Source organism: Triticum aestivum, chromosome 3A (genome assembly GCF_018294505.1).
Source record: "Triticum aestivum cultivar Chinese Spring chromosome 3A, IWGSC CS RefSeq v2.1, whole genome shotgun sequence".
Taxonomy (NCBI): Eukaryota; Viridiplantae; Streptophyta; class Magnoliopsida; order Poales; family Poaceae; genus Triticum; species Triticum aestivum.
Window position 1 is genome coordinate 746,324,460 of NC_057800.1, and position 23,807 is coordinate 746,348,266.

General features: G+C 42.5%; 1 protein-coding gene across 1 annotated transcript; it reads right to left on the bottom strand.

Annotated features, from left to right (window-relative positions):
• Window positions 1-8,469: 8,469 nt before the first annotated feature.
• Window positions 8,470-10,391, bottom strand: LOC123059690 (11S globulin seed storage protein 2-like). Its single transcript, XM_044482190.1, has 2 exons — window positions 9,389-10,391; window positions 8,470-8,826 (listed from the first exon to the last, which is right to left on the bottom strand). Exons 1-2 carry the CDS (start codon window positions 10,342-10,344, stop codon window positions 8,676-8,678), a joined length of 1,107 nt encoding a protein of 368 aa, XP_044338125.1. The 5' UTR covers window positions 10,345-10,391; the 3' UTR covers window positions 8,470-8,675.
• Between the last annotated feature and the right edge of the window lie 13,416 nt (window positions 10,392-23,807).

A 23,807-nucleotide genomic window follows, 5' to 3' on the forward strand; every position in this document is an offset into this window, starting at 1 on the left:
GCTAAAAGATGGAGGAGAATCGCTCAACTAGTGAGCATGTGCTCAGATTGTCTGGATACTACAATCGCTTGAATCAAGTGGGAGTTAATCTTCGAGATAAGATAGTGATTGACAGAATTCTTTAGTCACCATCACCAAGTTAGTAGAACTTCGTGATGAACTATAGTATGCAAGGGATGACGAAAACGACTCCCGAGCTTTTCATGATGATGAAATTGATGAAGGTAGAAATCACGAAAGAGCATCAAGTTTTGATGGTTGACAAGACCACTAGTTTTAAGAGAAGAGCAAAGGGGAGAAGGGGAACTTCAAGAAGAATGGCAAGCAAGTTGCTACTCAAGTGAGGAAGCCCATGTCTGATCCTAAGCCTGAGACTAAGTGCTTCTATTGCAAAGGGACTGATCACTGTAAGTGGAACTTCCCCAAGTATTTGGCGGATAAGAAGGATGGCAAAGTGAACATAAGTATATTTGATATACATGTTATTGATGTGTACTTTACTAGTGTTTATAGCAACCCCTCAGTATTTGATACTAGTTCAGTTACTATGATTAGTAACTTGAATCAGAAGTTGCAGAATGAACAAAGACTAGTTAAGGGTGAGGTGACGATGTGTGTTGGAAGTAGTTCCAAGATTGGTATGATCATCATCGCACACTCCCTATACTTTTGGGATTAGTGTTCAACCTAAATAAGTGTTATTTGGTGTTTTTATGAATATGATTTGATCATGTTTATTACAATACGGTTATTCATTTAAGTAAGAGAATAAACTGTTGTTCTGTTTACATGAATAAAACCTTATATGGTTACACACCCAATGAAAATGGTTCACTGGATCTCGATCGTAGTGATACACATATTCATAATATTGAAGCCAAAAGATGCAAAGTTAATAATGATAGTGCAACTTATTTGTGGCACTGCCGTTTAGGTCATATTGGTGTAAAGCACATGAAGAAACTCCATGCTGATGGACTTTTGGAATCACTTGATTATGAATCACTTGATGCTTGCGAACCATGCCTCATGGGCAAGATGACTAAGATTCCGTTCTCCGGAACAATGGAGCGAGCAACTGACTTATTGGAAATAATACATATTGATGTATGCGATCCAATGAGTGTTGGAGCTCGCGGCGGGTATCGTTATTTTCTGACCTTCATAGATGATTTGAGCAGATATGAGTATATCTACTTGATGAAACACAAGTCTGAAACATTTGAAAAGTTCAAAGAATTTCAGAGTGAAGTGGAGAATCATCGTAACAAAAATAAAAGTTTCTACGATATGATCGCAGAAGTAAATTATTTGAGTTACGAGTTTGGACTTCAGTTAAAAACAATGTGAAATAGTTTCACTACTCACGCCACCTGGAACACCACAGGATAATGGTGTGTCCGAACGTCATAACCATACTTTATTAGATATGGTGCGATCTATGATGTCTGTTACCGATCTACCACTATCGTTTTGGGGTTATGCATTAGAGACAGCTGCATTCACATTAAATAGGGCACCATCTAAATCTGTTGAGACGACACCGTATGAACTATGGTTTGGCAAAGAAACCTAAGCTGACGTTTCTTAAAATTTGAGGTTGCAATGCTTATGTGAAAAAGTTTCAACCTGATAAGCTCTAACCCAAATCGGAGAAGTGCGTCTTCATAGGATACCCAAAAGAAAATGTTGGGTACACCTTCTATCACAGATCTGAAGGCAATATATTCGTTGCTTTGAATGGATCCTTTCTAGAGAAGGAGTTTCTCTCGAAAGAAGTGAGTGGGAGGAAAGTAGAACTTGATGAGGTAACTGTACCTGCTCCCTTATTGGAAAGTAGTTCATCACAGAAATCTGTTCCTATGACTACTACACCAATTAGTGAGGAAGCTAATGATGATGATCATGTAACTTCAGATCAAGTTACTACCGAACCTCGTAGGTAAACCAGAGTGAGATCCACACCAGAGTGGTACGGTAAATCCTGTTCTAGAGGTCATGTTACTTGACCATGACGAGCCTACGAACTATGAGGAAGCGATGATGAGCCCAGATTCTGCGAAATGGCTTGAGGCCATGAAATCTGAGATGAGATCCATGTATGAGAACAAAGTATGGACTTTGATTGACTTGCCCAATGATCGGCGACCAATTGAGATTAAATGGATCTTCAAGAGGAAGACGGACGTTGATAGTAGTGTTACTATCTACAAAGCTAGAATTGTCGCAAAAGGTTTTCGACAAGTTCAAGGTGTTGACTACGATGAGAGTTTCTCACTCGTATCGATGCTTAAGTCTGTCCGAATCATGTTAGCAATTGCCGCATTTTATGATTATGAAATTTGGTAAATGGATAAACAAAACTGCATTCCTTAATGGATTTATTAAAGAAAAGTTGTATATGATGCAACCAGAAGGTTTTGTCAATCCTAAAGGTGTTAACAAAATGTGCAAGCTCCAGCGATCCATCTATGGACTGGTGCAAGCATCTCAGAGTTGGAATATACGCTTTGATGAGTTGATCAAAGCATATAGTTTTATACAGACTTGCGGTGAAGCCTGTATTTACAAGAAAGGGAGTGGGAGAACTACAACATTTCTGATAAGTATATGTGAATGCCATATTGTTGATCGAAAATAATGTAGAATTATTCTGCAAAGCATAAAGGAGTATTTGAAAGGAGTTTTTAAAAAAGAAAGACCTCGGTGAAGCTGCTTACATATTGAGCATCGAGATCTATAGAGATAGATCAAGACACTTGATAAGTTTTTTCAATGAGTATATACCTTGACAAGATTTTGAAGTAGTTCAAAATGGAACAGTCAAAAAAAGAGTTCTTACCTGTGTTACAAGGTGTGAAATTGATTAAGACTCAAAGCCCGACCACGGCAGAAGATAGAAAGAGAATGAAAGTCATTCCCTATGCCTCAGCCATAGATTCTATAAAGTATGCCATGCTATGTAGCAGATCTATTGTATACCCTACACTGTGTTAAGCGAGGGAATACAATAGTGATCTAAGAGTAGATCACTGGACAACGGTCAAAATTAGCCTTAGTGGAATAAGGAAATATTTCTCGATTATGGAGGTGAAAAAAGGTACGTCGTAAAAAGTTACGTCGATGCAAGTTTTGACACAGATCTGGATGACTCTAAGTCTCGATCTAGATACATATTGAAAGTGGGAGCAATTAGCTAGAGTAGCTCCGTGCAGAGCATTGTAGACATAGAATTCGCAAAATACTTACGGATCTGTATGTGACAGACCCCTTGACTAAAATTATTTCACAAGCAAAACATGATCACACCTTAGTACTCATTGGGTGTTATTCACATAACCGATATGAACTATATTACTGACTCTAGTAAACCCTTTGGGTCTAGTAAACATGATCACACCTTAGCAGCGCGTTTTAAGGCGAAAGTGCTGCAACTAACAAAAGGAAAAGAAAAAAAGGGAAGAAGAGAAAAATAGTAGGGAGATAAGCGACAAATTATCAGAGCACTAATTACACTTCATAGGGAAACAAGCCAAGAGCCTTATCTCCACCAACATACAATACCCCTTCATGTTTTCCATAGTTACAGTGTCATGCCATCATTTTGCCCATTAGAACATGCCAAGAGGAAAGCATTGAGAGTGACCCATACAACACTCCTTTTTTTCCATAACTATAGTGCCATATCATCATTTTGCATATGCGAACATGCTAATTAGAGCCAAACATTAAGAGTAAACTTAAACACAGTTGGTATACTTGTTTTTGTTGCCGCGAGGCCCTCCACTACCTCACACGGTCTCCTTACCCACACCGTTTTTTTTCAAACTGATATCACACATCCTCCCCATTTCTGGTTTTTATTACTATATTTACATTATACGTTAATTTTTGCCATTTACCTACACCGATTTCTTGACCCCTAATGACTTCCCACCTCCTTCTCGCCGCCTTTCCTTTTGAGCGCCCCGTTCACCCCCAAGCAGTGGCGGAGCCAGGAATTTCCTGCTCGGTATTCCTTGGTATTCATTTGTGCAATACAGTAGCAATATGGCAACAAATATGCAGCAAGCTAGGAGTAGTATATCAATGAATCAGTAGTTCTTTGGTATTCCATGGAAGTCCAGGGAAGACCCCTGGCTCCGCCACTGCCCCCAAGTCGCAGCTAAGAGCAACTCTAGCAGAGTTGTCATATTGGCAGCCTTCGTAACACATATGTAGCACGCTACATAATGTTTAGGAGGCTACGGAGACTGTGCGCGAACACATAGTCACCATAAATCAGCATGCATAAATTCCCCGCAAGTAAGGCCCACCTGTCATTGGGTCATAGATTCTTCGGCAATAATCCAAATTTCTGAAGAACACATAAAGAAGCATCGATTTCATCCCTATAAATAGGGCAGTAAATTAGTCGCACTACAACACTAACAATCCGTGGCAATGAATACGGTGGCTGGGGCGTGATTGGCGAGAAATGTGGCAACTTGGGCCCTGATAGCCTGGAAACTTACCTCGACGACGGCGACATTGCGAATCTCAATGCCTGAAAAAGGGCCTCGGCGCTCTTGTCCCAGGCCCACCATGCATCGGTAGGGGCAGGCATGCGCGGTCCCAAATCCCTCTCTTTCTTTCGATGTCTTGCTTCTGACCCTCATCCATGGCCACTTCGTGAAGTCCGAAAAGGGGCCTGGGGATCCAGCTTCTGCTGCTCCCCCTCATCCCCAGAACTGAAGATGAGAGGGTCACCTTCCGGTGGGCCATTTATGAGGGAGTAGTCGATTGGAGGCGAGCGAGAGGGGATTGGGAGGTATCGGTGAAATAATTGGATAAGGGGGAGAGGGGAGACTGCCACCATTTTTTAAGCCGTCGCAAGCTCATTTAAGCAGGCAGTTTGGGAGGCAACAGACGGCAGACAACCATCTAGGTGTGTGTTCCCTAATGAGAGATATTCTCGTGCTGCTCACATGCTTCTTGAACTCACAAGCAAGCTAGGAGATGATGTCGCATGGTGGCCATCCGATGGTCTACCAAGCGAATTCTAGAGAGCGATCGCGCCATCTAATAGATGTGTTGTTGATGGTCACGTCTCCCCTCGTCGGCGGTGGTGCGGGGGGGGGGGGGGGGTCGCACAACTTCAAATTCCACCTATAGAGCGAGGAGGAAGAAGATGAAATATCCATCCCCCGCTAGCAGTTGACTTTGGGGCAAGCTCCAAATGACACCTCCAGATATGGAGGAGACCACATATGGAGGGAGCTCGAAAAATATGTCGATTGGGGGTGGATGACGACTCTGATAGTGGATGTTTTTATTAGCCCTGGCCTGTGTTCGGCTTTGTGTCGTGAAACTACTTAAAGCCAAGTTCAAAGCAGGTTGTGTAGAGTGGATTGACAAAAGTCACGATAAGTGTCTCATTCTTTGGCAGAAAGTTCAACGATTGGGCTAACTACATATTAAACTGTGAAAGAATTTGTATGATGTTGAACATGTTTCTATCGAAGCTATCAATTCATCAATGAAAAATATTTTTCTCTGTGTAATGCTTATAGGTAAAGCAAGAAGTAACAACAATTGAAGATATACGCTCTGGAACTGAAGCATGGGATGGGTAAGTACAAACTTGATGGAGATGATATTAGATTTACCATTTTCAATTTTTTGTAATGCAAATCTTATTTTCTTGCTTTAAAGCAATTTGAGGTAGAAACAGTAATATATATGTAGGATTTAGACTCAACCATTGGATAAATATTTTCATGTTTACCCAACTTGCAATTTGGGTTGGAATTATTGTAGCCACCACAAGCCTCAGGACGAACCATCTAGCTAAGCCTAGGCTTAGTGATGGTTAGCTTGGATAAGAATCTATTGGAATTTTCCTGTTAGAGTTTTCCATTTGGGGATGGATATTATATAAAGCTAAGGATAAGCTATGTTGTGCGAAGAATGGATAAACCAGAGGTAATCCTCGGAAAACCCCACTCCTGCATGTATCAACACACCGATGCAACCAAAGCTTATGTCGTGACATAAGTTCGTGGCGGTACCTCATCAGTAATACATACACAGGCCATACATAATTGGCAAAAGAAAACAAAGTAACACATAGCAAAGACCATGTATGCCCCTTGCTCATAATAAATAAAAGTTGTCTTATGATATATCATTTTTTGCGGGTGGTCTTATGATATTAATTGTGGCTAGTTTGAATCCTCATTTTATGTTATGGCTTTTGTTGCAGAAGTCGCGGGAATTGATCGTGGTGTCCTGATGCGTGCTTTGAGGCTGTTGGTACAGAAGGGAAAGACAATTTCTTTAAGGGCACTTCAGTGAACGACAAAGGCGTCAAATTTTCTGCTTAAACTTTGTGCCAACTAACAGATGAATAATAATCTTGATAGATGTCCTTGAAAATAATACATCCCGTCTTAGCCGTATGTATGTACATTGATGACGTCCTTCTGGTCAGCATCGTTCAAACGTCAGTATTTATTTGCCGTCCCGAACTATTGTAATTAGCATTTGATTCATTTCTCGAGTACCATACTTACCTACTATCAGGGCCGGTCCTGAGATTTTGGGCGCCCCGGGCGAGAGTAAAAGTCGGGGCCCTTAATATAGACATCTTAACAATAACATTGAATATAGGTACATGTATTATCAAGCACTTAAATGCATCCAATAATAGTATGCATATCAAATACTTTATAAGTATTACCTTTAATAATAATTCTAACATTCCTTGATGCAAAATCACTTATGATGGGGTCGTTGTCAATATCATCCAATAATTTCTTATCGATTCCATAATGTTGCCAAACCATATAACCTAGGTCATTGGTGACCTCAGATAGTTCCTCACTAATTTCAACTTCAAAAGGCTTCTTTCGGCCTATACAATAGTCACATGTATAGTAAATAAAGATGTGATAAGCAATGGAGATATCAGGATAACAACCAACTTCTCTTGACATGCTCGAAATCTCCATGGCATATATTACAGTCATCTGGCAAAGTGAATCCGCAATTTTCAATTCAGAAATAAGATCAAATACCTCAACATCACATGATCTGTGAAGAGAGAAAGTTTCTGCAAATTTTGTGCGCCACTCTTCAAGTTCATTATCATCAATGACTTCATAGTTTCCGAGCTAAAAAATTTCCAAATATATCTTTAAACACCATAGGTTCTTTAAATCTACCCTACAAAGAAGTGGTCGCTATCAACCAAAACAAAAAAATAACTTGGACAGCCTTATCAAATTCTAGAATTTCTCCTCGACAATCACTTTCGTCAAATGTTACTTCTTGTAACATGATGTCTTACCGGAAACAATGGACCTACACTCATTTCATTTGTAGTAACTTTGGCAATTATCAAACTAGCAGAAAACTCCTCATCTCTATATATACATCTTAAAATATTGTGTTATACCTTGTATTTTCTTTCTTTTCCTTTTATCGCTAGCAGATGCATATTTTCTTCCAGATGATATGATGACACAATGCTGAAAAAAATTCATTAATTGTTGAACAGTGCCACTGGGCCGGCTATGCATCTATAGAACCACAATCAGAATACATGTTATACCTCCGATGGCCGAATCAGCGATGGACGGAAACCAGAGCCGGATTACTACAGGCCCCGGCGAATTGAAATCGGCGGCGAGGAACTGATGATCTAAATTAGAATTAGGAGAAAAGGAGAAAGAAACGTCGAGCACGCACTAGCGAACAATCGAAGCTTCGGCGGCCGCTAGAAATCGCTGTGTCAATGCGAGATGAAATAGGAAGGGATCAATCACTCCTATTTTTATGTGAAAAAAGGAAAGAAACGATTGCTGCCGCTGTGCCTCACTGGCCTGCTGCGTGCGTGCTGCATGCTGCGTGAGGCCCAGCCGGCCAGCCCAATAGGGCATTTTTTTCTGCCTCGCTGGACATATAGCCTATGTATGTACATAGGAAGGGGCCCCTGAACTTTGGGGGCCCGGGGCGGCCGCCCCCGCTGCCCCTCCCCAGGGCCGGCCCTGCCTACTATAAAAATCGCCGCCTGTTGTGTGCCTCATAAGGAGGCTCAACTAATTCTAATGAAATATCAGATATATTGAGAACCAAGAAGCATTGTTTGATATATTTGGGCTTGTTCAAAATGGAAGGAATTTTGAGAACAAAAAACAAGGAAATGGGCAAGCTTCATATGTGGAAGAAAGGACTGTATTCTGAAAATTCATGTCAGTTTCTTGTTCAATGGAGGCAGATTCTTGTGACGAGCTCTTTTGAACCTTGATCCATACTAAAATATATTCGTACGGAGGATAGGCTTTCTTCTTGTGTTATTATTATCACTATCACCCAAACATAGAAAAGCTTAATTTTGTTTGCATGAATTTGATTTCTCTATCACCCGTCACTGACTGATTATCCGCACACACACACAACAGTAACAAATTACCCACTACAGGAATATATCGATACACATCTTGCATTGATCAAACTTTAACTGATCTCACAGAATTCAATAAGAACTAACCAGCGTGACAAATCCATCTCAGGCTTATTATTACATAATCCATCAAACGCGACAAACTTGAATTTAACTAACCCTTGGCGACCCTAATCAAAACATAATCTAAGGTATTGCCAAGCCAGAGATGGACAGATGTGCGGATGATCTAGTTGGGAGCGAAGAAGATCTCAGAGTCGAGCCTCTTGGAGCGGAACATCTTTTCCATCTCTGGCGTGGTGTTGAAGGCCGTCTCTAGCACCTCGGGCGATATCGCCTTCCACACCGACGTCCTACCAGCCAAGTGGCTAAAGATCGGGCTGCATTTGTTTTGCACAACACAAACATTAGTTGGTCAAATGATCGATATAACTAGATAAATGCAAAACTATTGATTAAACTTGAATATGTAGGAAAATTACATTTTGAGAAAATGCAAAACATGCCACAATATTGTGCAACTAAGGGTATATACAAAAATGCTAAACAAACGGGAGGAATCCATTCTGTAAGAAACTTTCCTAGTTGCAACTAGAAATAAGTTCATACTTGATTGTTGCAAAACTGCAACAGAATATATGGAACAAAAATAATGCATCAGATCTGCTATACGCATGCATGTTTCCCTACAATTTTACTATCAAAATACAGTCAGAAAAAGATACAGTGGCATTTTTTAATCCACGACTACTGAATGAAATTGAATATGTAGCAGGAAACTTTAATGTCAGACAGGGCAACTAATTAGGGCCATATATACTTGAATTTCGCAAAATTGAAACATAATATACCGAACAAAAATAATGCTAGAAAATGTGATGTACACATGCACATCAAAAGTTCTAGTTGGTCAACTACTAGAGTAAAACTAGTGGTACGTACTTTGGCGTGGTGATGATGGAGAACCACTCCATGCCGGTGTCGTCGGCGATCTTGGAGACGACGAAGAACCTGGGCACGATGAAGAGGCAGCCCGCCTCGGCGCGGGTCTCCAGCACACGGGTGCCGTCGATGCCGACGACCTGGACGCGGCCGCCGCCTCGCACTATGTAGGTGACCTGGTAGGCCGAGTCGCAAGAGAATCCCGGCGAGCACATGGAGCGACCGTCGATCCTCACGAGGTCAGAGCCCAGCCCAACGTCCTTCACCGGTGGCAGGTTGGCCGTGTTGAGCACCACCACGCGGCCGCCGCCCGGGATGTCCACGTCGAGCGGCGCCTCGAGGCAGTTGAGCACCACGCTCTGGCGGTCCTCGGCGCGAGGCTCCGGCATCCGGTGCCCCGCGGCGATCTTGACGATGCTGGAGCCAGGCTGGGTGGAGACGATCTTGGCGGCGGCGTCCTGGTCGAGGTCCCAGGCGCGCGCGACGAACTCGGTGGAGAAGCCCGTGAAGATGCCGGTGGCGCCGGTGAGCTGGAAGTTGGTGAAGCGGCCGGGAGTGTGGCCCTTGGAGGTGTCGCCGAGGAAGAGCACCACCAGCTCCGCGGAGGCGCCCTCGGCGTTGTGCCACCAGGTGACGGCGCCGAAGGGGAGCGCCAGGGTGTCGCCCTCCTTGACGGGGATCACCTTCTCGCTGGCCGCCTCGGGGAGGACGAGGCCGCAGGCGCCGGCGCCCTGGAGCACGTAGGCGATCTTGGCCGAGTCGGAGTAGCTGGGGAGCGCGAGGCCGCCGGCGGAGAGGTGCAGCTTGGCTGCGCCGATGGAGGCGGTGCCGAGCATGGGCAGGTCGGCCGGCGACCAGTCGTAGTAGGCGCCGCCGTCGCTGCCGTAGGCCTTGGCGGGCTTCTTGTGCGACAGGTCCATGGACATGACCTCGGCGTTGGAAGTGCGCTGCACCATCGTTTCGTTGTCAAGATGAGATTGTACGTGGGAGAGGAGGAGGAAGATCGATTTGAATGGGATGGAGGAAGTGGATGCGGAATGGTCCATATTTATAGTTGCGGGTTTAGAAGATAGATAATGAATCCTAGTTGTTAGAGATAACTGATCGATCGATCCTGATGTGAAACTAATAAGTGTTTACGTGTAACACGCGTCTATTTGGATTAACACATTATACTAAACTTAATACAAGACAATTTATTCATAAATTTAAATTTCCCTATAAAATACAGAATCTTGTACTCCCTACTCGTACAAACAATTTGAAATATCGTTTCTCCTTAAACAACATATCTCCTGTATTAAAAGACCACCCAGTGTTCCCAATGTATAAAACTCAAAATTATTTAGAAGATTCATCATGATTCTTCATATGCACACATTTATGCAAGTATAATCACACATAAAAATGTCACTTAGGACAAGCTAAGGAGCCGTTTCAGTGCCAACAAACTCCAGTCAAGAATTATTATTACAAGACAAAAGCATTAATACGACAACTTGGAACAGTTACTTGAGTACTACACATTTCTTTAAGGGCTCAACATTCTAAAATTTTGACAATATAACAAATATCCTCTCAGTTTGTAGTAATAATGATACGAAGATAAATAATTTAAAAATGGTCTTCAACATGCGTAGGCTACCACTTGTAAGAATAACAGTGGCAAAAAAAAGCCAACAAATGCCGGTTTAGAAAGAAAAAACTGCAGACATACTTCCAATTTTAGCAACTCTATTGGATAAAACATACCTTACCTCTCAAGTTAGGAAATACTCAAATGAAAAAATGTACTTCTTATAAGTAGTAGAGATGAAGTCATAAGGATCATGATTCAAGATATTCGGAGAAACATGGTTGGTCTCTCTATATGATGTGAACTCGTCACCTCTACCAAAGTGGTCGTGCGTAATACGTAATGTACAGTGCAATAATGAAATAAAATAAATGATATGAGAATTTACCATGACCACAAAATATCCTACATTCGTCATGGTCATAATCAATATGCATTTTTTGTTTCTCTTGTATGTGGTCCAAGTTTTCTATCAGGAAAACATGTTAACTCAACTGTAGATAGGGACGGTATGAAAATGCTCATGTAAAATTACAGTTGCCATGTATCTGCTGGACAAACAAATACACTTATGCAAACTTTAGGGTTTTTTAGTAAAACTTATGCGAACTTTATTTTTTTTCCACTAAAACTTATGCAAATTTCTGGGTTTTTTCATGTAAGTTCATGACTACAAGTAAGGTCTTGGTTCAGCGAATTTGTCTGTGAGTTCACTATGTAGTCGTGACTTGGCCATGTAATAACCGATAGTCAGTACTTAAAAAAACAGGGATGTCTGTTGCAAGTACGCAAAAATCAGTGAAAAAATAAAGAAAGAAAGAAGGCATTGGTTGCCTGAAACCCAACTGTGTGTGCTCCAGTGCGCCTCTGTTTCTCATTGCCTCATCTCTGGTTCGTGTACTTCTAGATGTGTCACCACCGGCGAAGTAGCGATGACAGTAAAAAAAACAACACTCAGTGCTTATCTGATTAGTGTGTGCGTGTGGCGCGTTCGCGTGAAGGCGAGCATCTCCGTCGTTCCGGCCTGCGAGCCGCCGCGGCGACCGTGTCGTCTCACCAGCTGGGCGGCGTTGTCGACGCAGGTGAATCAGTCGTCCAGCTTTGAGGCGACGCCCTCCATGCACCGGGGCGCCCCCACTCGATTTTTTTTGCCCGCTTATACTGGTCCAGAATACTCAGCGTTGCCCCCACTTAAAAGGTGTCTGCGGTGGGTGGTTGTCAGCGTGGGTATTATGGACGGAGCTGAAGTCGACACGGATGCCGACATGTCAGGACGTGAACGAAGTCGTTGCAGTCAGTAGAAAAGTGAACTGGCCTCCAGGCAGAAGACAAAGCGGCGACGGCACGTGTGTGTGTTCGGAGGAAGCCGCAACTCCTCCTCGCGTGTCTCCCACTGTGGCTCGCGTGGGTGGTGGACTGGTGACGGCAGGCGACTCGTGATCGCGATTCCCGAGACGATAGGATGCGCTCGCGATTAGTTTCCTAATAATTAGATGCCTTCGTGATTAGTTATCTAATAGGAATTTTTTGTGATTAGTTTCCTAATAATTAGTTGCGTCCATGATTAATTTCCTAATAGGATGCGCGCGTGATTATTTTCCTAATAATGGATGCGCCCGTGATTAGTTTTCTAATAATAAGATGCGTTTATGATTAGTTTCCTAATAATTATATGCGCCCATGATTAGTTTCTTAATAGGAGTGTTCGTGATTATAGTTTCCTAATTGACCAGACGTGGACTTTCATATTTTCCTCCAAGGTGAAGTACGGTCAGTCAATTTAAATTGCTAAGTGCACACAGAGAATAAATTAGGTTAAGGCTAGCCGTTAGATTGAGTTTAGTGGGACTAATCATGCGGTGGTAATGTATTCGTGTACGTTTTGTGGGGTGCACTTAGAGAAGATAATCTTTGCTCTTTTATAAGTAGTATAGAAAAAAGAGTATAGAGAAATTCGGGCACGGCATAAGGCCTTCTTCGGTTAATCCTCCTCCCAAGGAGATTGAAGAAGATTGGAGGGGATTTTGGCTTGTAGAGGGTTTAATCCCCCTCAATCCCTGCCAATCCCAATCAAAATCCACCTCAACCGAACAAGGCCTAAAGGAGTAGCTCAAGAAAACAAAACGCAGGAAAAAAACTAAAAACGCTCAGGAAGAGTAAAATAGTTGGAGTACAATTCACTGAACATTTTCTTTTTTTTTTGGAGAAAAAATAAAATAGTCACTGACAATTGATTTTCTTCGGCGGAAAAGAGACCATTGGTTTTCTATATGATCCAACAGTTACCTTTGATTTTCTATGTGATCCTACGATATTAGACGCTCCTACATGCTGCATCGTGGTTTCGATGTGCCCGTCCCATCCCCAGAAAGTGGAAGAATTCCATGATCTCACAACTGCACACCAAGCCATCATCGAAGGGCCAAAAACACCACTATAGTGTTTTGAACACCCATGGGTTAGAAATGCTACCACTAGTAGAAAAAGGGTCAAATGTGTAGCACATTAGTGCCGGTTTGAATTTGAGCCGGCACTAATGTGTCCATTAGTGCCGGTTCCAACGGCTAGGTGGGCGGACATCATTAGTATCGGTTCGTGGTGAACCATTAGCACCGGTTCGTGCCACGAACTGGTACTAAAGTGAGTGGTGGCAGGATGTTGTCAGTCCGGGGCCCCTCCAGCACCTTTAGTACCCGGGTCGTATCATGAACCGGCACTAAAGGTCGTCCTACATAGACCCTTCGTCCACCCGAGCTCGCTCTGTTCTTCCCCTTTCCCCTCTCCTCTTTATTCTTTTCCCTCTTCCTCTCAAGCTCATCACACATTTTGCCCAAAATTTGTCAAGATTTGAAGGCCCCCATCCATTCAAATGAACCCAAAGGTTAGCAAGTTTGTCCTTTCATCTCTCATTGCTAGATTAGCTCGTGCAATGCTTTATATAGTGATTGATTTTTGAGTTTAGTAATTTGGGAGGAATTATATATATGTGCTAGTATTTGATTTATATGCAATTTGAGGTCAAAAATAACACTTAGTTTGCATATGTAGGTGTGGTTTACTTAGTGCATTCTAAATCTCCGTCGTAACCACCGTCGATCGCCCGCAACGTCCCATCGCCGGCACCACCTTGTGGTGAGCCTCTTGTTCATGAAGTTTTATATAAAAATTGATGTTTGTGTGATTTGGATATATAGTTACTCGTATAATTATCTTACCCATATGTTGTTTGTTATACATAGTGCCATGGTTTTGATATCCGTCCCCGTCGGCCCTCGTCCGGATTATGATTCAGATGTGGTATATTCTCTTTTAAAACTATTCATTGCATTTCCTGTTTATGACAAATTATGCCCATCAAGTTGACATAGATATTCCAACCGACCCTATTGTCGAGAGGTTAAATTTAGTTGAAAGAGAAAACGGGGATTTGAAGGAAAAAATGAAAAGAATTGAGGGGGAGAAGATGGAATTGGAGTTGCATGTTGCCGATGTCGTCGATGATCACAAGATTAACATGGAGAAAATGTGCTTGAAAATTAGAAAGATTAGAAAATATATCATTCATAGTGAGGCTTGGTATCATTATGCTGTTGGATCAATTGTTACCGTAGTTGCGATCTTGATCGCATTTGTTGTTGCATTTAAATTCTTTAGCTAGAGAGTTATTTGTTTGTTGCATTTAAGTGTTGTATGATCTTTATGTATGAACTTTATGTATTGTATTAATTTGGTGTTTTCGGTGTTGTGTATTGAAGATGAGCCGGCAATGGATGTACGATGACCGATGCTCTCCCGAGTTCATTAATGGCGTGCGTACTTTTCTGCTTGCGGCTGAGGCAAACAAGCGGGCGGATGGTTTTATGCCTTGTCCATGTGTTGGCTGTAAGAATGGTCACAGTTACTCTACATCAAGATCCATTCACGTCCACCTGTTTGAGTCCGGTTTCATGCCCCACTATAATGTTTGGACCAAGCATGGAGAAAAAGGGGTTATGATGGAAGACAATGAAGAAGAAGAGGACGACGACAGCTATCCCGGCCATGGGTTCCCTGAATACGATGATACAACAATGCGGGAAGAAGCTGAGCTGGTAATGCGGGAAGAAGCTGAGCCGGCAATGCGGGAAGAAGCTGAAGAAGAGGCATCGGATGAGCCCGTTGATGATCTAGGTCGGGCCATTGCCGATGCAAAGAGAAACTGCGCAAGTGATTTGGAGAAGAAGAAGTTGCAGCACATGTTAGAGGATCACAAAAAATTGTTGTACCCGAATTGCGTAGGTGACAAGAAAAAGCTGGGCACCACACTGGAATTGCTACAATGGAAGGCAGAGAATGGTGTGTCTGACAAGGGATTTGGAAAGTTTCTGGTAATGATAAAGAATATGCTTCCAAAGGACAACGAATTGCCCGAGAGTACGTACGAAGCAAAGAAGGTTGTCTGCCCTCTAGGGTTAGAGGTGCAGAAGATACATGCATGCCCTAATGATTGCATCCTCTACCGCGGTGAGTACGAGGATTTGAACGCTTGCCCGATATACGGTGCATTACGCTATAAGATCAGCCGCGATGACCCTGGTGATGTCGAGGGCGAGCGCCCCAGGAAGAAGATTCCTGCCAAGGTGATGTTGTATGCTCCTATAATACCACGGTTGAAACATTTGTTCCAAAATAAAGAGCATACCAAGGCGATGCGGTGGCACAGAGAAGACCGTAAGAAACACGGAAAGTTGAGAGTACCCGCTGACGGGTCGCAGTGGAGAAAAATCGAAAGAAAGTACGGGAAGGAATTTGCAGATGACGCAAGGAACGTATGGTTTGGTCTAAGCATAGACGGCATTAATCCTTTTGGGGAGCAGACCAGCAACCATAGCACCTGGCTTGTGACTCTATGTTTGTATAACCTTCCTCCTTGGTTGTGCATGAAGCGGGAGTTCATTATGATGTCAGTGCTCATCCAAGGTCCTAAGCAACCCAGCAACGACATTGATGTGTACCTAAGGCCATTAGTTGAAGAACTCTTACAACTGTGGAATGGAACAGGTGTACGTGCGTGGGATGAGCACATGGGGGAAGAATTTGACCTAAAGGCGTTGCTGTTCGTGACCATCAATAATTGGCATGCTCTCAGTAACCTTTCAGGACAGACAAACAAGGGATACCACGCATGCACGCACTGTTTGGACGATACCGACAGTATATATTTGGCTAATTGTAAGAAGAATGTGTACCTGGGACATCGTCAATTTCTTCCGAGCAGGCATCCCATAAGAAAGAAAGGCAAGCATTTCAAAGGTGAGGCGGATCACCGGACAAAGCCTCGCCACTGTACTGATGCTGATGTACATGATATGGTCAAGGATTTGAAGGTGGTCTTTGGAAAGGGTCCTGGTGGACAACCTGTTCCGAATGACGCTGACGGACGCGCACCCATGTGGAAGAAGAAATCTATATTTTGGGACCTGCCCTATTGGAAAGACCTAGAGGTCCGCTCTGCAATCGACGTGATGCACGTGACGAAGAATCTTTGTGTGACCCTGCTTGGCTTCTTGGGCGTGTATGGGAAGACAAAAGATACACCTGAGACACGGGAGGACCAGCAACGTATGCACGGAAAAGACGACATACATCAGGGTCATGCAAGCTACGCTCTTACCAAAGAAGAGAAGGAAATCTTCTTTGAATGCCTGCTCAGTATTAAGGTGCCGTCTGGCTTCTCATCGAATATAAAGGGAATAATAAACATGGCAGAGAAAAAGTTCCAGAACCTAAAGTCTCATGACTGCCACGTGATTATGACGCAACTGCTTCCAGTTGCATTGAGGGGGCTTCTACCGGAAAACGTTTAATTAGCCATTGTGAAGCTATGTGCATTCCTCAATGCAATCTATCAGAAGGTAATCGATCCAGAAATCATACCAAGGTTAGAGAATGATTTGGTGCAATGTCTTGTCAGTTTCGAGTTGGTGTTCCCACCATCCTTCTTCAACATCATGACGCACGTCCTAGTTCACCTATGCGAAGAGATTAACGTTTTGGGTCCTCTATTTCTACACAATATGTTCCCCTTTGAGAGGTTCATGGGAGTCTTAAAGAAATATGTTCATAACCGTGCTAGGCCAAAAGGAAGCATCTCCAAGGCCATGAAAATGAGGAGGTCATTGAGTTTTATATTGACTTTATTCCCGACCTTAAGCCAATTGGTGTTCCTGAATCGCGGCATAAGGGCAGACTAGATGGAAAAGGCACGCTAGGAGGGGAACAAATAATATTTATGGACGGACATTCTCTCACTGAAGCACACTGCACAGTTCTACAGAATTCTGCCTTGGTGACTCCGTATATGGATGAACACAAGAATTTGCTACGCTCCAAACACACGGAGCGGTCTGATCACTGGATTACACGTGAACAAACCAGGAGTTTCGCCAGCTGGTTGCAGACACGTACCATGCATGACGCCTCTATTGAAGATGACATGTACTTGTTGTCCCAGTTACCATCTTCGAATATAATGACTTTCAAAGGGTACGAGATAAATGGTAATACATTTTACACGATCGCCCAAGATAAGAAGAGCACCAACCAAAACAGTGGTGTCCGCTTTGACGCAGAAACCTGAAGGAAATATGCCCTAGAGGCAATAATAAAGTTATTATTTATTTCCTTATATCATGATAAATGTTTATTATTCATACTAGAATTGTATTAACCGGAAACATCATACATGTGTGAATACATAGACAAACATAGTGTCACTAGTATGCCTCTACTTGACTAGCTCATTAATCGAAGATGGTTATGTTTCCTAACCATGAACAAAAGAGTTGTTATTTGATTAACGGGATCACATCACCCATTCCATTAGCTTAGCACCCGATCATTTAGTATGTTGCTATTGCTTTCTTCATGACTTATACATGTTCCTATGACTATGAGATTATGCAACTCCCGTTTGCCGGAGGAACACGTTGTGTGCTACCAAACGTCACAACGTAACTGGGTGATTATAAAGGAGCTCTACAGGTGTCTCCAAAGGTACATGTTGGGTTGGCGTATTTCAAGATTAGGATTTGTCACTCCGATTGTCGGAGAGGTATCTCTGGGCCCTCTCGGTAATGCACATCACATAAGCCTTGCAAGCATTGCAACTAATGAGTTAGTTGCGAGATGATGTATTACGGAACGAGTAAAGAGACTTGCCGGTAACGAGATTGAACTAGGTATTGAGATACCGACGATCGAATCCCGGGCAAGTAACATACCGATGACAAAGGGAACAACGTATGTTGTTATGCGGTCTGACTGATAAATATCTTCATAGAATATGTGGGAGCCAATATGAGCATCCAGGTTCCGCTATTGGTTATTGACCGGAGACGTGTCTCGGTCATGTCTACATTGTTCTCGAACCCGTAGGGTCCGCACGCTTAAGGTTTCGATGACAGTTTCATTATGAGTTTATATGTTTTGATGTACCGAAGGAGTTCAGAGTCCCAAAATGGTCAAGACGTAAAGATCGATATATTGGACGACTATATTCGGACATCGGAAAGGTTCCGAGTGATTCGGGTATTTTTGGAGGTACCGGGGAGTTACGGGAATACGAGGAAGAAGCAATGGACCTTAATGGGCCCTAGTGGGAAGGACCAGGAGGTGGCGCGCGCCCCTCCCAAGCCCAGTCCGAATTGGACAAGGGGTTTGGGGTGCGGCCCCTCTCTCCCTTCCTTCCTCTCTTCCCACCTTTCCCCCCTTCTCCTAGTTGGACTAGGAAAGGAGGAAACCTAGTCCAACTAGGAGTAGGAATCCTACTCCCCTAGCGTGCCCCTCCTAGGGCCGGCCTCGTCCCCCCTTGCTGCTTTATATACGGGGGCAGGGGGGCACCCCATGGACACAACAATTGATCCTTGAGATCTTTTAGCCGTGTGCGGTGCCCCCCTCCACCATAATCCTCGATAATATTGTAGCGGTGCTTAGGCGAAGCCCTGCAAAGGTAGAGCATCAAGATCGTCACCACATCGTCGTGCTGACGGCACTCATCCCCGACACTTTGCTGGATCGGAGTCCGGGGATCGTCATCGAGCTGAACGTGTGCTAGAACTCGGAGGTGCCGTAGTTTCGGTGCTTGATCGGTCGAGCCGTGAAGACGTACGACTACATCAACCGCGTTGTCATAACACTTCTGCTGTCGGTCTACGAGGGTACGTAGATCATACTCTCCCCTCTCGTTGCTATGCATCACCATGATTTTGCGTGTGCGTAGGAAATTTTTTGAAATTACTACGTTCTCCAACAGTGGCATCCGAGCCTAGGTTTTATGCGTTGATGTAATATGCACGAGTAGAACACAAGTGAGTTGTGGGCGATATAAGTCATACTGCTTACCAGCATGTCACAATTTGGTTCGGCGGTATTGTTGGATGAAGCAGCCCGGACCGACATTACGCGTACGCTTACCTGACTGGTTCTACCGACGTGCTTTGCACACAGATGGCTGGCGGGTATCAGTTTCTCCAACTTTAGTTGAACCGAGTGTGGCTATGCCCAGTCCTTGCGAAGGTTAAAACAGCACCAACTTGACAAACTATCGTTGTGGTTTTGATGCGTAGGTAAGAACGGTTCTTGCTCAGCCTAGTAGCAGCCACTTAAAACTTGCAACAACAAAGTAGAGGACGTCTAACTTGTTTTTGCAGGGCATGTTGTGATGTGATATGGTCAAGACGTGATGAGATATAAGTTGTTGTATGAGATGATCATGTTTTGTTGAAGTTATCGGCAACTGGCAAAATCTTTATGGTTGTCTCTCTATTGCATAAGATGCAAGTGCCCAATAATTGCTTTACTTTATCGCTATGTGATAGCAATAGTTGCAAGAGCAATTGTTGGCGAGACGACCATGTGACGATACATTGATATAGATCAAGATGATGGAGATCATGGTGTCATGCCGGTGAAGATATAGATCATGACAGTACTTTGGAGATGGAGATCAAAGGCGCAAGATGATGATGGCCATATCATTTCACATATTTTGATTGCATATGATGTTTATCTTTTATACATCTTATTTTTGCTTAGTTTGACGGTAGCATTTTAAGATGATCTCTCACTAATTATCAAGAAGTGTTCTCCCTGAGTATGCACCGTTGCGAAAGTTCTTCATGCTGAGACACCACGTGATGATCGGGTGTGATAGGCTCTACGTTCAAATACAATGGGTGCAAAACAGTTGCACACGCGGAATACTCAGGTTAAACTTGACGAGCCTAGCATATACAGATATGGCCTCGGAACACGGAGACCGAAAGGTCGAACGTGAATCATATAGTAGATATGATCAACATAGTGAAGTTCACCATTGAAAACTACTCCATCTCACGTGATGATCGGACATGGTTTAGTTGATTTGGATCACGTGATCACTTAGAGGATTAGAGGGATGTCTATCTAAGTGGGAGTTCTTAAGTAATATGATTAATTGAACTTTAATTTATCATGAACTTAGTCCTGGTAGTATTAGCATATCTATGTTGTAGATAAATAGCTCGCGTTGTTGCTTCCCTGTGTTTATTTTGATATGTTCCTAGAGAAAATTGTGTTGAAAGATGTTAGTAGCAATGATGCGGATTGGATCCGTGATCTGATGTTTATCCTCATTGCTGCACAGAAGAATTATGTCCTTGATGCACCTCTAGGTGACAGACCTATTGCAGGAGCAGATGCAGACGTTATGAACGTTTGGTAGCTCAATATGATGACTACTTGATAGTTTAGTGCACCATCCTTAACGGCTTAGAATCGGGACTTCAAAGACGTTGTGAACATCATGGACTATATGAGATGTTCCAGGAGTTGAAGTTAATATTTCAAGCAAATACCCGAGTTGAGAGATATGAAGTTTCCAACAAGTTCTATAGCTAAAAGATGGAGGAGAATCGCTCAACTAGTGAGCATGTGCTCAGATTGTCTGGATACTACAATCGCTTGAATCAAGTGGGAGTTAATCTTCCAGATAAGATAGTGATTGACAGAATTCTTTAGTCACCATCACCAAGTTAGTAGAACTTCGTGATGAACTATAGTATGCAAGGGATGACGAAAACGACTCCCGAGCTTTTCATGATGATGAAATTGATGAAGGTAGAAATCACGAAAGAGCATCAAGTTTTGATGGTTGACAAGACCACTAGTTTTAAGAGAAGAGCAAAGGGGAGAAGGGGAACTTCAAGAAGAATGGCAAGCAAGTTGCTACTCAAGTGAAGAAGCCCATGTCTGATCCTAAGCCTGAGACTAAGTGCTTCTATTGCAAAGGGACTGATCACTGTAAGTGGAACTGCCCCAAGTATTTGGCGGATAAGAAGGATGGCAAAGTGAACATAAGTATATTTGATATACATGTTATTGATGTGTACTTTACTAGTGTTTATAGCAACCCCTCAGTATTTGATACTAGTTCAGTTACTATGATTAGTAACTTGAATCAGAAGTTGCAGAATGAACAAAGACTAGTTAAGGGTGAGGTGACGATGTGTGTTGGAAGTAGTTCCAAGATTGGTATGATCATCATCGCACACTCCCTATACTTTTGGGATTAGTGTTCAACCTAAATAAGTGTTATTTGGTGTTTTTATGAATATGATTTGATCATGTTTATTACAATACGGTTATTCATTTAAGTAAGAGAATAAACTGTTGTTCTGTTTACATGAATAAAACCTTATATGGTTACACACCCAATGAAAATGGTTCATTGGATCTCGATCGTAGTGATACACATATTCATAATATTGAAGCCAAAAGATGCAAAGTTAATAATGATAGTGCAACTTATTTGTGGCACTGCCGTTTAGGTCATATTGGTGTAAAGCACATGAAGAAACTCCATGCTGATGGACTTTTGGAATCACTTGATTATGAATCACTTGATGCTTGCGAACCATGCCTCATGGGCAAGATGACTAAGACTCCGTTCTCCGGAACAATGGAGCGAGCAACTGACTTATTGGAAATAATACATATTGATGTATGCGATCCAATGAGTGTTGGAGCTCGCGGCGGGTATCGTTATTTTCTGACCTTCACAGATGATTTGAGCAGATATGAGTATATCTACTTGATGAAACACAAGTCTGAAACATTTGAAAAGTTCAAAGAATTTCAGAGTGAAGTGGAGAATCATCGTAACAAAAATAAAAGTTTCTACGATATGATCGCAGAAGTAAATTATTTGAGTTACGAGTTTGGACTTCAGTTAAAAACAATGTGAAATAGTTTCACTACTCACGCCACCTGGAACACCACAGGATAATGGTGTGTCCGAACATCATAACCATACTTTATTAGATATGGTGCGATCTATGATGTCTGTTACCGATCTACCACTATCGTTTTGGGGTTATGCATTAGAGACAGCTGCATTCACATTAAATAGGGCACCATCTAAATCTGTTGAGACGACACCGTATGAACTATGGTTTGGCAAAGAAACCTAAGCTGTCGTTTCTTAAAATTTGAGGTTGCAATGCTTATGTGAAAAAGTTTCAACCTGATAAGCTCTAACCCAAATCGGAGAAGTGCGTCTTCATAGGATACCCAAAAGAAAATGTTGGGTACACCTTCTATCACAGATCTGAAGGCAATATATTCGTTGCTTTGAATGGATCCTTTCTAGAGAAGGAGTTTCTCTCGAAAGAAGTGAGTGGGAGGAAAGTAGAACTTGATGAGGTAACTGTACCTGCTCCGTTATTGGAAAGTAGTTCATCACAGAAATCTGTTCCTATGACTACTACACCAATTAGTGAGGAAGCTAATGATGATGATCATGTAACTTCAGATCAAGTTACTACCGAACCTCGTAGGTAAACCAGAGTGAGATCCACACCAGAGTGGTACGGTAAATCCTGTTCTAGAGGTCATGTTACTTGACCATGACGAGCCTACGAACTATGAGGAAGCGATGATGAGCCCAGATTCCGCGAAATGGCTTGAGGCCATGAAATCTGAGATGAGATCCATGTATGAGAACAAAGTATGGACTTTGATTGACTTGCCCAATGATCGGCGACCAATTGAGATTAAATGGATCTTCAAGAGGAAGACGGACGTTGATAGTAGTGTTACTATCTACAAAGCTAGAATTGTCGCAAAAGGTTTTCGACAAGTTCAAGGTGTTGACTACGATGAGAGTTTCTCACTCGTATCGATGCTTAAGTCTGTCCGAATCATGTTAGCAATTGCCGCATTTTATGATTATGAAATTTGGTAAATGGATAAACAAAACTGCATTCCTTAATGGATTTATTAAAGAAAAGTTGTATATGATGCAACCAGAAGGTTTTGTCAATCCTAAAGGTGTTAACAAAATGTGCAAGCTCCAGCGATCCATCTATGGACTGGTGCAAGCATCTCAGAGTTGGAATATACGCTTTGATGAGTTGATCAAAGCATATAGTTTTATACAGACTTGCGGTGAAGCCTGTATTTACAAGAAAGGGAGTGGGAGCACTACAACATTTCTGATAAGTATATGTGAATGCCATATTGTTGATCGAAAATAATGTAGAATTATTCTGCAAAGCATAAAGGAGTGTTTGAAAGGAGTTTTTAAAAAAGAAAGACCTCGGTGAAGCTGCTTACATATTGAGCATCGAGATCTATAGAGATAGATCAAGACACTTGATAAGTTTTTTCAATGAGTATATACCTTGACAAGATTTTGAAGTAGTTCAAAATGGAACAGTCAAAAAAAGAGTTCTTACCTGTGTTACAAGGTGTGAAATTGATTAAGACTCAAAGCCCGACCACGGCAGAAGATAGAAAGAGAATGAAAGTCATTCCCTATGCCTC